This window comes from Oncorhynchus mykiss, chromosome 4, assembly GCF_057628025.1.
Source record: "Oncorhynchus mykiss isolate SJ-2025 chromosome 4, ASM5762802v1, whole genome shotgun sequence".
NCBI classification, from domain to species: Eukaryota; Metazoa; Chordata; class Actinopteri; order Salmoniformes; family Salmonidae; genus Oncorhynchus; species Oncorhynchus mykiss.
Window position 1 is genome coordinate 57,872,501 of NC_143025.1, and position 15,514 is coordinate 57,888,014.

General features: G+C 41.7%; 1 protein-coding gene across 2 annotated transcripts in view; it reads left to right on the forward strand.

Moving 5' to 3' along the window:
• The window catches only part of LOC110522027 (serine/threonine-protein phosphatase 2A 56 kDa regulatory subunit alpha isoform), a 135,230-nt gene that overhangs the window by 99,038 nt on the left and 20,678 nt on the right, over positions 1–15,514 (forward strand). For both annotated transcript variants that reach the window (XM_090232370.1, XM_021600089.3), the window contains 2 exons: positions 4,994–5,095; positions 5,226–5,318. In XM_090232370.1, coding sequence (XP_090088496.1) covers positions 4,994–5,095; positions 5,226–5,318 — 195 coding nt within the window. The remainder of the gene's footprint in view (positions 1–4,993; positions 5,096–5,225; positions 5,319–15,514) is intronic.

Here is a 15,514-nt window from a genome sequence, read left to right on the forward strand (position 1 = left end):
TCTGGCTTTTTTTATGGCGGTTTTGGAGCAGTGGCTTCTTCCTTGCTGAGCGGCCTTTCAGGTTATGTCAATATAGGACTTGTTTTACTGTGGATATAGATACTTTTGTACCCGTTTTCTCCAGCATCTTGACAAGGTCCTTTGCTGCTGTTCTGGGATTGATTTGCACTTTTCGCACCAAAGTACGTTCATCTTTAGGAGACAGAACGCATCTCCTTCCTGAGCGGTATGATGGCTGCGTGGTCCCATGGTGTTTATACTAGCGTACTGTTTTTGTACAGATGAACGTGGTACCTTCAGGCATTTGAAAATTGCTACCAAGGATGAACCAGACTTGGGTAGGTCTACAATTTCTTTCTGAGGACTTGGCTGATTTCTTCAGATTTTTCCAATGATGTCAAGCAAAGAGGCACTGAGTTTGAAGGTAGGCCTTGAAATACATCCACAGGTACACCTCCAATTGACTCAAATTATGTCAATTAGCCTATGAGAAGCTTATAAAGCCATGACATAATTTTCTGGAATTTTCCAAGCTGTTTAATGGCACAGTTATCTTAGTGTATGTAAACCCACTGGAATTGTAAGTGAATTATAAGTGAAATAATCTGTCTGTATGTAAACAGTTGTTGGAAAAATTACTTGTCATGCACAAAGTAGATGTCCTAACTGACCTGCCAAAACTATAGTTTGTTAACAATACATTTGTGGAGTGGTTAAAATGAGTTTTAATTACTCCAACCTAAGTTTATGTAAACTTCTGACTTCAACTGTAGATGACCTAGAGCCAGTGGGTTTGGCAACGAATATGAAATGAGGGCCAGCCAACGAGAGCATACAGGTCGCAGTGGTGGGTAGTATATGGGGCTTTGGTGACAAAACGGTTGGCACTGTGATAGACTACATCCAATTTGCTGAGTAGAGTGTTGGAGTCATTTTGTAAATGACATCACCGAAGTCAAAATCGGTAGGATAGTCAGGAGGGTATGTTTAGCAGCATAAGTGAATGAGGCTTTGTTGTGAAATAGGAAGCCAATTCTAGATTGGAGATGCTTAATGTGAGTCTGGAAGTTGAGTTTACAGTCTAACCAGAACCTAGGTATTTTGTAATTTTCCACATATTCTAAGTCAGGACCGTCCAGAGTAGTGATGCTACATGGGCTGGCGGGTGCAGGCAGCGGTCGGTTGAAGAGCATGCATTTAGTTTTATTTGTATTTAAGAGCAGTTGGAGGCCACGGAAGGAGTGTTGTATGGCATTGAAGCTCGTCTGGAGGTTTGTTAACACAGTGTCCAAAGAAGGGCAAGAAGTATACAAGAATGGTGTCGTCTTCGTAGAGGTGGATCAGAGAATCACCAGCAGCAAGAGCGACATCATTGATATATACAGAGAAAGGAGTCGGCCCGAGAATTGAACCCTCTGGCACCCCCATAGAGACTGCCAGAGGTCCGGACAACCTGCCTTACAACAGGCCTACAAGTCCTCATTCCAGCCTCTCTCAGCCTATTGCGGACAGTCTGAGCACTGATGGAGGGATTGTGCGTTCCTGGTGTAACTCAGGCAGTTGTTGTTGCCATCCTGTACCTGGCTCACAGGTGTGATGTTTGGAGGTACCGATCCTGTGCAGGTGTTACATGTGGTCTGCCACTACGATCAGCTGTCCGTCCTGTCTCCCTGTAGTGCTGTTTTAGGCGTCTCGCAGTACAGACATTGCAATTTATTGCCCTGTTCACATCTGCAGTCCTCATGTCTCCTTGCAGCATGCCTAAGGCACGTTCACGCAGATGAGCAGGGACCCTGGGCATCTTTCTTTTGGTGTGTTTCCAGAGTCCATAGAAAGGCCTCTTTAGTGTCCTAAGTTTTCATAACTGTGACCTTAATTGCCTACCGTCTGTAAGCTGTTAGTGTCTTAATAACCGTTCCACAGGTGCATGTTCATACATTTTTTATGGTTCATTGAACAAGCATGGGAAACAGTGTTTAAACCCTTTACAATGAAGATTTGTGAAGTTATTTGGATTATTACGAATTATCTTTGAAAGACAGGGTCCTGAAAAAGGGACGTTTCTTTTTTTGCTGAGTTTATTAGTTTATGCATCGTAATGTCTGCAAACAATTTGTCTTTTCTTAGGAAGTGTCTAAAATAAATGGTGTTAGCCGCTAATGCTAATCATTAGTTATCTGGCTAAATCAATTGAGGCCAGAGAAAAAAATAGGTAAAAAAATAAGGAAAATTGCACAGCATCACGTCAGCTAGGCAAGAATGAAGGCTACCCGACACTCACTTTTAAGTTGAACGCCATGTTTTTTCTCAAATCCATAGGACATAAAACAATATAGAGATAAGATAGATATCTATTTTGAGAAATTACATGTAGTATTTTCATATTTTAGCATACACTTTTCATAATGCGAAATTCCTGCAGTCAGCACATGACCACTCGCACAGAGGCATTGATTGCTCTGGCTACTAAAAGCAAACACTATTTACACAATAAACATACAATTCAAATATGCTATTTTGTCGTCTATGGATGAATGGGCGGTAAACCAAATAGAAACTGATTATGGGGCATGTGACTTCAATGAACTGAATGATGAAGAGGGGGATTTTACATTTGATTGATCTAAATGGAGGGTGAAGAGGATGATTGAATTTAGAACAATAGTGTAACGATAAAGAGAAGTGGGCAGGCGCTCTAATTAATTTATTATGAAAGCCAGGAAATGGTAGCCTATATAATCTCCCCTCAGAGAGTCAAATCAGACACTGAGAACAACATACATTGTGTGTAGTTCACAATAGCAAGCCGAACCAAACTAATGGACACACTGACCGCATTGCAAATGCTGCAGAATTTAGATGGATTGGAGTCAGATGGAGGATCGGATATTGAGCTTGAAATCGATTCTTCTTTATCTGATTCCTACGTTGACTTCGAGCATCCGCCTGTGATGCCTGAGCCTCGTCGCAGTTAAACCAGAACTGAGCCAACTGAGACCTGCTCTCCCGCTTCCCCAAGCACCACAGCTCCCACTCGGGAAAAATAAGACACAATGTCAAGTCGGCAGGTGTACACAAAACAAGGCCCATGAAAACTGCAGTGCAACCAATTTGTTTGTGGGGCAAAACCCTGAACCTGTGCTGTGGACCCAATACATAAAAATAAGCCAGATTTGATTAATGCGTAAAGGCACAGGTATAAGGGCACACAATATAGTGTCCAATACAATCAACAAATGTTTTTTTTTTTTTATCTTGTCATTAATATATTTCTTTATGCAAATAATCCTTTACAATAGTTTATTAACTATTTATCAAGGGTTGATGCTTATGTTTGCGCACCTTGCAGGTTGACATGCAAAAGTGGACTCCGGCAACGTTCTCAGCAGGTACTATATACTGAAAGGCCATCAAGACGATTCGATACGTATCGAAGTCCGATACGATACAGAAACTAGACGTTTTAGTTTGAAACGATTCAGTTTGATTCGGGGAACGAATCCATGTGATGATCTCATCACCCACTAATTAATTTGTCATTTTTTCAGATGAAAAGTGTTCGAGCTAGTAATTTATCAATATTTATTTTTAAAAATTTGCTATGACATAGCCAATGAATTTATAACACAACTTTGGATTTCACCCATCTCCTCATAATCAAATGGTTTAGACCTGTGATCACCAACCTTTTCTGAGCCGAGATCACTTTCTGAACCAAAAGACAGGCTGAGATCTAACGCTCAGATTTTTTTTAAACATGATGCTTAAAAAAAAATGTAAACCTATGCAACAATAACATATTAAAAACAGTTCTGTAGCAATGAGGTTTGTGCAGTAGGCTATAGGCTCAATACATTATCACGGCATATAAGTAAGTTATTCTTGAGTTGCCCTGCCAATGTTGTTATTTTCTGACCATTGTAAAATTATATATGATCACCCTGGTAATATAGAATGTGTTTTATTACTTGTGAGGCATAATTGAAATCATTTGCGTCTATTTTATTTTATACTTTTCTTTTTACTGGACTGCATCTGATGCAGCCCAGCATCGCCAAGCGCTACATTGACCATCGGATGCTTCTGATCAGTCTCGGAGGAGGGAGGGAGAGATGAGTCATGTCACACTTCAGTATTACTGTTGTTACTCGTATGATCACAGAGCGTGAAATACTCCTCGATATTAGAAACGCGCTGCTAATAACAACGCAAGTCTATCGATAGCGTGAGTGGCTAGCGAGATGGTGTTTTATGGCTTATAAAGTGTTGACAGTGCTGAATAAAATCTTAAACATGAACTCATAAAAACAGCAGCTCTTTGCTGTATTTGTTGACAGTCACTAGTCGTGTTTTTTTTTTTTTTTTACACAGTAGACGACTATCAATTTCGCTGTGGGCTAGTGAAAGCTGCAGACACAGTGATCTGAGCTATTTGATTGGCCAGCCGTAGGCCTATAGGTACACTTGCTTTTCTCTCCGGGCCTGCATGATAGCTGGAGTTTGTACCTTCAGACTCATTATATGGTTCAGAATGAACACTTAAACTGCCCAGCGTACAGGGCAGCTGAATCAAGCGCACCTACCCCAAACTGTGCAAAACTTTTTACAGAAGTGTTTGGTGATCGACTAGGAAACCCTTGCATATCGGTGAATCCTTACATCCCTATTGCTTGAATATACCACAACCCTCGGGCCTTATTGCTTAATTAGACTTTAGTTTGACTGTAACAGCTAGCCAAACTGCATTAGACATGAAATATCTTAGGAAAGACCATTCTGGTTCTTCTTTCATTATGTATTGTATGAGTGGAAACCTAATGGATAAACAGTCTAATACCTCAAACACCTGTATAATCTTTGAATTTCATGTAGCTCACCAAATCCAAAAAGGTCTGCTTGCCATAGAGAGTGGGTGAAAGTTTTCCCTTTGGCAGTGCTTTCGTGTCCCTTTTTGCAGTTTTAGTGTATTCATTATATGTCTTCTTGTTCACAGATCTGCACCAACATTTTGCGGACTCTTCCGCCTAGTGACAACCCCGATTTTGACCCAGAGGAGGACGAGCCCACTCTAGAAGCCTCATGGCCACACATACAGGTAAAACCATGTCACTTTAATTTGACCTCTTCTTAGCTTTTCTTTATGTATGTTTTATACCTGTTAGTATGAGCTTTATGTACAATTCATGTACCTTTTCATAGATTTGTATTTTATTTACTTTTTCCAGCTTGTCTATGAGTTCCTTCTACGATTCTTGGAGAACCCAGACTTTCAGCCCAGCATCGCCAAGCGCTACATTGATCAGAAGTTCGTACTGCAGGTAAGCATCGCATCTGATGTCACACTGACCTGTTAATGACCCTTATCCTCTCAGATTTCATGCCGTCATCGTCAGTCACTGAAATGGCCACATGACATCACCATCAGTAGGGGTGTATTCAATAGAAAGCAAATTTCCGAAAACATTCAACTTGAGCAATAAGAAACTGTTGTTTTTGTTGCATAATGTGTTCTGTTGAAAAACTTTTGCTGTGTTTGCTATGGTGTATAGGGATGTTCCAAATAGACCATTTAAAAAATAAGTTTCAACTGCCATTTTATTATCGGTTTTCAGTTAAAGCGATAAGAAACATTCATAGAATTCAACGTGAATTCAGAGCGTTAAGCATTGCACCTGTACTACAATTACTGTACCTCAATTTCACCTTGGAAAGTTTGCATTTAATTCTCATTTAACTTCTCAAAGTATTACCATACAGGACTTTGCTGCTGTCACTTGCCTTTCTCTGCCATTTTCCAACTGTTAACGACGACGAAGTAGGGGTGGAGAAATCGACTCCTAAGAATCGTCTCCTAAGATTCAGTATTTTGGGAACAACTTCCGAGAAAACAAAATACTTGCATCTTTCATAGCAAGCTAGCGAGGGACTGAGAGAGAGGGGAGGGGCACAGTAAAGGCATATCGGCCACCAGGCAGACAGTCAGAACCGTGTACTAGGCCTGTCTTATCAGCAATCAAAAGCTGGAAATGCTGTATCTCGCAATTTCTTGGGATGCTATGTCTCACAACTTCAATAAAGCAGGGCCTATTATCAATGAATATGCTAGGATATTGAGATAAGTTGAGCCTTGCGCTTCATCGCTCTTAGTTGTTTTGGAAATTGACCCACTATGCTGTTTCTTTCTGCATCTATGCCCAATATATTTTTGGTTAGGGATTTTTCTTAACATTAAGGATCCCAATTTTGCTTAATAGTGTGCACTAACGAATACACTCCTGGTCTGTCAGTGTTGCTCAAAGCTATTGTATTGATTCACCAAATATTGTAGAGACTCATTTCCTGTTGTTTACTGTGTTAGTTCTATGTGGAACTAAAGTCTACACACAGACCCAAAAAGACAGGCCTGGCAGCATTACAAGCCTCAGACTGACTGTTAAACATCTACTCTTCGGATTTGGATAATCATTTGAGAAATTAATCTGTTTTGTAAGCGGTCATGTTGATTTAGTTTAAACGAAAACGGCACCAACTTCCTTTCCTGTTTTTTGTTCGAGAGCATCAAGTTCAGAGTATGAAAGACCAAAATGTTTTGATTATATCTCCTGGCAGTTATCAAAACCAGTTATTTTAACATGACATCTTCTGAACGTCAGTTGATGGAGGCATGTGGTGTCCCTTTGGAGGACGTCATCTTACAACAACTTCTACATTTCTTCAGTGTCAGTCTCAGCATTTAGCCTAGTTTGTCATGGTTTTGTCTGCCATGATGACAGACAGTCCTCGTATGCTTCGGCTTGGTATTCCAGGATCTATACCGTCATATTAATTTGGCACCAAATGGTAGAAAACAGACAAACTGGGAGATACGACCTGAACTGTCAATAACAAACGCAGGTGTTCACATTTTGTAATTAAACGTTTTGCTACAATGTGCCCTAATGAATACAACCCAGTCTCACCCTTGCAGGAGAAACCTACCGGGGCTGTGCCGTGCGTATTTATCGAGCGTCCTGCTTTCCCCAGGGCAAGGGAGCGAACAGGGACTAATACTACGGCCTGGAATGTTGGCTGAGCTGCAGCATCCGAGGTGCTCAGGCTAAATTTCCATGATGCGAGTGGTGTCGTGGGGAGCTTTGAATAGCTCCCTGTTTATATTGCAGGAAGAGAAAAGGGGACTGTGGTCAGAGAGAGGCTCGGGAAGAGGAGCAGAGGGAGGGCAGAACAAGCCCAGTTTTTTTTGTAGTGTCAGTGCTTTCCCCTGTCTCTCTGTAAGCTTGTTAGAGACAGATCTTGATATGGGAGAGGGACTGTATGATATCGATATGCTCACAGTGGAACTGATGGTTAGAATGTGTTTAATTTCATCTTGGTGAGCAGTAAGTATTTATTTTAGAAATGTTTGTCTGGGGAACATGCATCCCTCTGCGAATGATTAGCTCATTGATTGTCTTCAAAAGAGAGTGTGTGTGTGTGCGCGCACGTGTGTACTACAGTATGTGAGTGCATGCAGAGGGGAAGAAAGTACAGCCCTGTCATTACCGTAGTTACGGAGGTGGACAAAAAACTCTACCACAACATCAACATGAAAGCCTTGAATGTGTCATATTTTCCCAAATATTCATTTTGACTAAATTAAAGCATCAATTGGCTTGAAGTATTTCCAGGCGTTTCAAAAATAATTCACACCCTTTTACATTAAAAATGTATTAAATTGATATGTTGGTCACTGGCCAACACACAAGGCCCTATAATGTCAAAGTGGAATGATGTTTTTTGAAATTTGTACAAATTCATTTAAAAGGAAAATCTGAAATGTTTTCTGCCAATAAGTATTCAATCCCTTATGGCAAGTAAATTAGTTCAGGAATAAAAATGTGCTCAACAAGTCACATAATAGGTTGCATGGACTACAGATCCTTGCGACATGGGGCTGTGCATTATCATGCTGAAACATAAGGTGATGGCGGCAGATGAATGGCACGACAATGGGCCTCCAAGATCTCGTCACGGTATCTCTGTGCATTCAAATGCCATCAATAAAATGCAATTGTGTTCATTGTCCGTAGCTTATGCCTGACCATACCATAACCCCATCGCCACCATGGGAGACTGTTCACAACGTTGACATCAGCAAACTGCTCACTCACACGACACTATACATGTGGTCTGCAGTTGTGAAGCCCGTTGGACGTACTGCCAAATCCTCTAAAACGTTGGAGGCAGCTTATGGTAGAGAAATTAACATTCAATTCTCTGGCAACAGCTCTGGAGGACATTCCTGCAGTCAGCATGCCAATTACACGCTCCCTCAAAACTTGAGACATCTGTGGCATTGTGTTGTGTGACAAAACTACACATTTTAGTGGCCTTTTATTGTCCCCCAGTACAAGGTGATCATGCTGTTTAATCATTTTCTTGATATGCCACACCTGTCAGGTGGATGGATTATCTTGGCAAAGGAGAAATGCTTTTTAAATGTAAAACCAAAATGTAAAACAAAATTTGAAAGAAATAAGCTTTTTGTGCAAATGGACAATTTCTGGGATCTTTTATTTCAGCTCATGAAACATGGGACCAACACTTTACACGTTGCTTTTATATTTTGTTCAGTGTAAAAGGCATGCAATGATCTAAACCTAATCCAGCTAGAGACTAAGTCTACACGGCCCAACCCTAAAGATCCTTCAAAGTCCACTCTGATTTGGTCTTATTTCAACGAATATACCAGAGAAATATGTTTCTACTGGTGTCTTCGCCCAAGACATTAGTGACCATTGCCCAGTTGTTTGTGTTACAAATGTGAGAATACAAAAATCTAAGCCTCGTGTCATCAAAGAGGAACTTTAAAACCTTCAGTGAACAAGCTTTTTTATTTTAGTGACCTTTGATTGTATTTCAGCTATCCCTGAACCTGATTTAGCTTTGAGCCTTTTTGCAGATGAACTTCAATACTATTGTAGATATTCATGCTCCCTTAAAAAAAATTAAAGGTTGAAGGTAGATTGAATGCCTGGTTTTACTCTGGAATTTTCAGTCATTCATAAAAGAGATGATGCTTGGATCAAGACCAGGAACACAGGCTTTGGCCCAGACTGGCAAGCTTTTAAGCAACTGAGGAATCATTGTGAAAGACGAATCAGAAAGGCTAAATCTGATATTATTTAACCGCTCATTCGGATTGGGATCGTGGCTAAATTCTGAGAAACTTTCAAGTCCCTGTATGGTTCTACTTCCTCCTCTCTGCCACAACAAATTAATTCAGACACTGGCCTCATTATGGGAAAAAATGCCAGAATTTATGTATTTAATCTAGGCCTGACCCCATTTAGTCGACTGGTCGATTGTTTGGTCAATAGGCTGTTGCTCGACTGAGATTTCTTTAGTCGAGCAGTAGCAAAAGAAAAAACACTATCATTGTGTACAAGACACCTGTCTGATTTGCTCCTGTCTTAGTGGACTAATCCATTGTGGAGACCGTGGGGATGGCACAGTGCATCACTCTAAGACATGTGCTACTGAAATTGTATATGGTTATTTACATAAGAACAATGGTGCAAAACTAAAAAAATATATATAATTTTATAACAAATGTGGTTTCTCCCATTTGCTGTTCCTAAACATCAGTGCGCTGTTGAATTGGCACCTTTTCCTAGTTGCTATGTGCTTAACATAGAACAATGTGGCGGGACAGCAGTTGAGTTAAGAGACGAGAAAACGGCCCTTACCTTAATTGTCTAAGAAAAGTGAGGAGAGAGGAAACGACAACTTAATTTGGTCTATAATCAACAGCCTAACTGTTAAATGTGTCTAGCTTTATAAATCATCCATAGACGGTGCATTCGGAAAGTATTCAGACCTCTTGACTTATTATTATTACGTTATAGCCTTATTCTAAAATGGGTTAAATTGTCCCGTCCCCCCCCCATCAATCTACACACAAGACCCCATAATGAAAAGGAAAAACAGTTTTTTATACATTTTTGCAAATGTATTAAAAATAAAAAACTGATCACATTTCCATAAGTGTTCAGACCTTTCACTCAGTACTTTGTTGAAGCACCTTTGGCAGAGATTACAGCCTAGAGTATTCTTGGGAATGACGCTACAAGTTTGGCACACCTGTATTTGGGGAGTTTCTCCCATTCTCCTTTGCAGATCCTCTCAAGCTTTGTCAGGTTGGATCGGGAATGTCGCTGTACAGCTATTTTCAGGTCTCTGCAGAGATGTTCAATCCGGGCCACTCAAGGACATTCAGAGACTCGTCCCGAAGCCACTCCTGCGTTGTCTTTGCTGTGTGCTTAGGGTCATTGTCCTATAGGAAGGTGAACATTTGCCCCAGTCTGAGATCCTGAGTGCTCTGGAGCCGGTTTTCATCAAGGATCTCTCTGTACTTTGCTCTGTTCATCTTTCCCTCAATCCTGCCTGGTATCCCAGTCCCTGCCGCTGAAAAACATCCCCATAGCATGATGCTGCCATCATGCTTCACCTTAGGGATGGAGCCTGCTTCCTCCAGACGTGATGCTTGGCATCCAAGCCAAAGAGTTCTTTGTTTCATCAGACCAGAGAATCTTGTTTCTCATGGTCAGAGTCCTTTAAGTGCCTTTTGCCAAACTCCAAGTGGACTGTCATGTGCCTTTTACTGAGGAGTGTCTTCCGTCTGGCCACTCTACCATAAAGGCCTGATTGGTGGAGTGCTGCAGAGAAGGTTGTCCTTCCGGAAGATTCTCCTGTCTCCACATAGAAACTCTCTATCTCGGAGCACTACTGACAATTCCTTTGACCCCATGTCTTGGTTTTTGCTCTGACATATGCTATCAACTCTGGGACCTTCTATAAACAGGTGTATGCCTTTCCAAATCATGTCCAATCAATTGAATTTACCACAGGTGGACTCCAATCAAGTTGTAGAAACATCTCAAGGATGATCAATGGAAACAGGATGCACCTGAGCTCAATTTCAAGTTTCATAGCAAAGGGCCTGAATGCTTATTTAAATAAGGTCTTTCTTTTTTATATATAAATTTGCAAACTTCTACAAATCAGTTTTTGCTTTGTAATTACAGGGTATTGTGTGTAGATTGAGGGAGGAAAAAATATTTTATATATTTTAGAATAAGGCTGTAACAACAAAATGTGGAAAAAGTCAAGGGGTCTGAATACTTTCCGAATACACTTAAAGGGGAACTGCACCTGCTGATTTGGCTTTGTTTCTTGGCTTGCTCCTGAAGAAATGTTGGCGGCCATGACATAAGCCAAACGTGAGTTGGCTTAGTGGTGTGGTATAATGTGGGTGTTTCTTGGGTGTGTCCTTAACACCTCCAAGACACCCATCTGTCAGAACCTTGCCCGCGGGCTGTTTCCCCCCACTCAATCACAACAAACAAACCTCCTGCGGGTTGAGTTCAATAACAACAGGCCCATGTATGGTGAGATGCCGGAGGAAGCTTTGAATAGGTCAGTAGCCTACAGAGTAGTATGAGAAGAATGCCATTGCTGAATTTATGTTGATATAAAAAAATAAGTGTTTTGATAACTTTCAAATGTAGTAGCAAGTCCATGTAGAACAAACAACCCTTTACATAATACCATAGAAGCAGTGTTCTGTTGATATAATGTGCACCTTTCATGTTTCTTTGTCATTGTAATACAGATACTGTGCCAATCAGCATTTTTGTCTGGTGGTAATGGGGCTGCCTTGGCAAACATGTCAGTGGTCATACCTTCCTGTGTAGTGTCCCCTATACAACAAGAGTTCCATGATCCTGGTGCAGAATACACGGCGTTTCTCCCTCCCCATATTGACTGATACCATTCAATTCAATAATGCATGGCAATGCAAGTAAAAGTTGTCTAGTAAAATGTTAATACCGAGTGCTAAGTCTCTCTCCATTCACAGACATCAGTATCAAGCCCATCTGTCAGTCTGAATTTAATCAGATCATCTTGCAAACCTCCACGTGCTGGCTCCATACATGTTGCTGTGAACACATAAACACGTAGTCACTGTTTTTTTTTTTTTTTTTTTTTTTTTTTTTTTTTTTTTTTTACCAATGGCAGTGACCCACAAAGAGGTACTATGTTGAAGTTTGAACAGGTCAGATAAAACCTACCCAATGATGGTCTCCCCATCAAACGACTGAGGCTGCCGTCTGGCAAAAGCATCTCCAGTCCATCTGTAGAAATAAGCAGAGGTCATCAGTGGCACATGGAATGAAACGGGTGTTGCTATTAGTGAACATTTGTGCTGTACTGTATTAGTAATCACCTTATAGTGGGATGTGTTGAGTGACACGTCTCTCTGCATCTCATGCATGTGTAAACGCATACACACAGTCACTGTTCTATTACCAATGGCAGTAAGGGATAGGTGATATCTGACACACAAACATATACTATGTTGAATTTTGAACAGGTCAGACTAAACCTACCTAATTCTGTTCTCCCCAACAATCATTGTTGGTTAGCAGGCAAGAGGTGAGGTCTTTACCAGAGCCCCATTGATGGGAATTATCTTTGGAGGTCGCTAAACCATTTCAATCACATTGCTGGACATGCTATGATACCCGCCTTTGCTTTTCTGGTAGGTCTCTGCATCCATTCATCACCAGGGGATCAGTCGGGCACACAAATGTGCACGTTGTCAAACAGAAAAAGTCAACAATTGTCATCATCCCTCAATTATCAACATAGCTCGAGAAATAACGTAATCTCATTTGGAAGCTAATTCTATGCTTTACGGATGTAGACTGACTGGCTTCAGATTGGATTAGATTCAGGCTGGTGACGCTGTTACATTATGCAACCTACTGTGACATGTTTTGTTATGTCCCTGGGTCGGTCTGAGTCTGTTGCTGCATGTTGGTTGCTGTTGTAGTCAGACATTAGTTAGCTAGTACCACCATAGATGCATCCCATATTTATTCGTGTCTCTCAGAGGCTGTGGCGGTTTCGTCTGAATTGCACTAACTTAGTGGCATGGAAATACGATTACATTGCTAAAGTAGGCAAATGATTAGTAGGAAACAACTTTGCCGTATTATGTCGTCAAATTTACTTTAGAGAGATGGCAATGTTGTCATTACTGTTACTAGCAATGCTCATGTTAACTGGCTAAAGTTATACTGCACCTAAAGTCAATCTGGCGACATCACTATCATGACGAAGCATTTTACTGCTCATTAACGTTATTTGCCAGATTTTGAAGTTATGGTGTTTCCAAGCCATCTGAGTTGTATTGAGGTAGGCTAAGGTTAGGTAGCTAGCTTGCTAGCTAACAAGTGCATAACCAGCAGTCTATGATTTACCTACTGGTACACTCACTCACCACCACCACTGGGGACCAACGAACTCCAACCACCTATTCCGCAGGACAGGATCCTTTGGCAGGGCATGCCGACCACGATCCTTTGAAGGTGTTGGAGGCGACGTAACATAATGTAACAGAAACAAGGGAGCCCCATTCAATGAAGGGACGCAAAGTGGGTGGACGGGTGATATGCACTTGGAGCTTGACAAAAGGGAGCATGATTTGTTGACATAGTTGTAATCCAAACCCAACCTTCATTTTGCTCATGATGCACAGAGGTTTAAAAATGTTTTTTAGATGAGACCGATTGTATGACTTAAATGATCCTACTTACACTTTGAAGTTCATTTTGACACTAGAATACATGTTTGACTAGATGCCACACAGGCCGTTTTCAAAGGGATTAGTTGTTTTTTAGAGGCAGTCGCTCTTTAAAGGCTTCTGCTGTGGTAGGATCAGAATGCCCATGTCTTCACTCTCAGCGCTGTGCTTGTCAGGGCAGGGGGACTGGGAGAGCGAGCCTGATGGGACAAACAACATGGCAGGGGAATCACTCGGGACATTCTGTTCTTACCGACTGGCTGGCTGATTTGCTGACTGACTGGTGTTAGTGAGGAGTTATTCTCAGCTGCCCCGGCCGTATCCTGAACCTGAACAGGCCCTTTGCTGTTGAACAAGTCATTTAGTCACTTCAAAAGATGCATCGCTGTGCTAGAACTGAACTGAAATCTATTATGAGTCATGCATTCAAAGTAGGCCTACATTAGCATTTTCTTTCTCTGTTCCCTTTCTCACTTTTTACACTTACTCTATTTTTACACTGTTTCGGGTTTGGGTGTGTGCTCACACAAGCAATTTTGTACCTTTAGTTATTGTTAACCAGTATTGCATTTGCTCCCTGTATATAACATAGGTTAGGATACGGACTGTAGAAAGAGGCTGTTTGTGTGAGTCTAATCCCTATCATTAGATGTATGCTGTGAACCTCTTAGGGTGGCCCTATGTGTTGGCAAAACATAAAACACTTACGGCCTCCATACTGTTCTCTGTTCTCCCCCTCCTAATGCACGGTTAGCCTGTCCAGGCAGATATTTCTCTGTGAGAGCCCACTGAGTGGTCTTATTTTGTTGTGTCCCAAATGGCACCCTATTCCCTACTACTTTTGACCTCGGCCCATAGGGTTCTAAATAGGGTATAGGGTGCTATTTGGGACACAAGCGGTGCATCTGATTGAGCCGTTCCCATGCAGCGAGGTTATTATTTAACTGTACCGTCACATCAAGTGCAGGCAGCGAAAGGATAGAGAGCTGCAGGCAGGCCAGGCGGGCAGTTTTCACCTTGGAGCACAGACTGAGGCTCAGCCGGGGCAGAGAGGAAGGATGCACTAGAGGTCACGACCTCCCCGTGGATACACCCCGCTTGTTTATGTCGCCGCTCCAGACCCACTTCCTCCTTCCCTCCCTCTCTCGGCCTTCTCAATAAATGTACTGCACACAGCTACAGTGTAGACTGTACATGCATTATAGCACACCCATAATAAGTATTTCTACACCTCTCTCAAATGCATGCATGTGCATAGTGTGTACGCACAGCACACACACAGCCCGGGGGTGCGATAACTTTTCGACACCTTTCTGTAAGCTTCTCTCAGAGAGTGCTGCTGCACATAAACAGACCTGATGAGGACCAGTCATTTTGTTTATGCAGCATTCTCCTTCAAACCCGGTCTCGGTGGGTGTCGGGGCTTGACACAAAAACATAGATCTGTTGTTCTGCTTCCCGATCGATATCATGAGGTGTTAAATTGAGCTCAACACTGCTTTCTATGAATTTTAGCAGAACTTAGCTCTTTGTTTTGCCTCTTTTATCTGCAGTTGCAGGTAGTCATAGATCTGCAGAGAAAATAACTATACTTTGAGTGTAGGTTTTAGGGGGGGGGGAAACCTCGTCATTTCAGTTGAACCATCAGTAACTACACTTTTTCAGAGAGAATTGACCTTGCTGGAGGTTGGTTGGAACACAGGCCGTAATGTCAGAGTGACTTTGTGCACTGATTGACTCATTTCAAAGCAGCCGTACTGTGTTTGAACACGTCGCCAAAGGCAATTAAGAGAAACCGCTGTGCTAGCTTGGTGCCTTGACATTGTCAGAGGCAGAGGACATGGGAGGCGGCATTTAAGACAACTGGGTCGTGTTCTGTAATGGAGA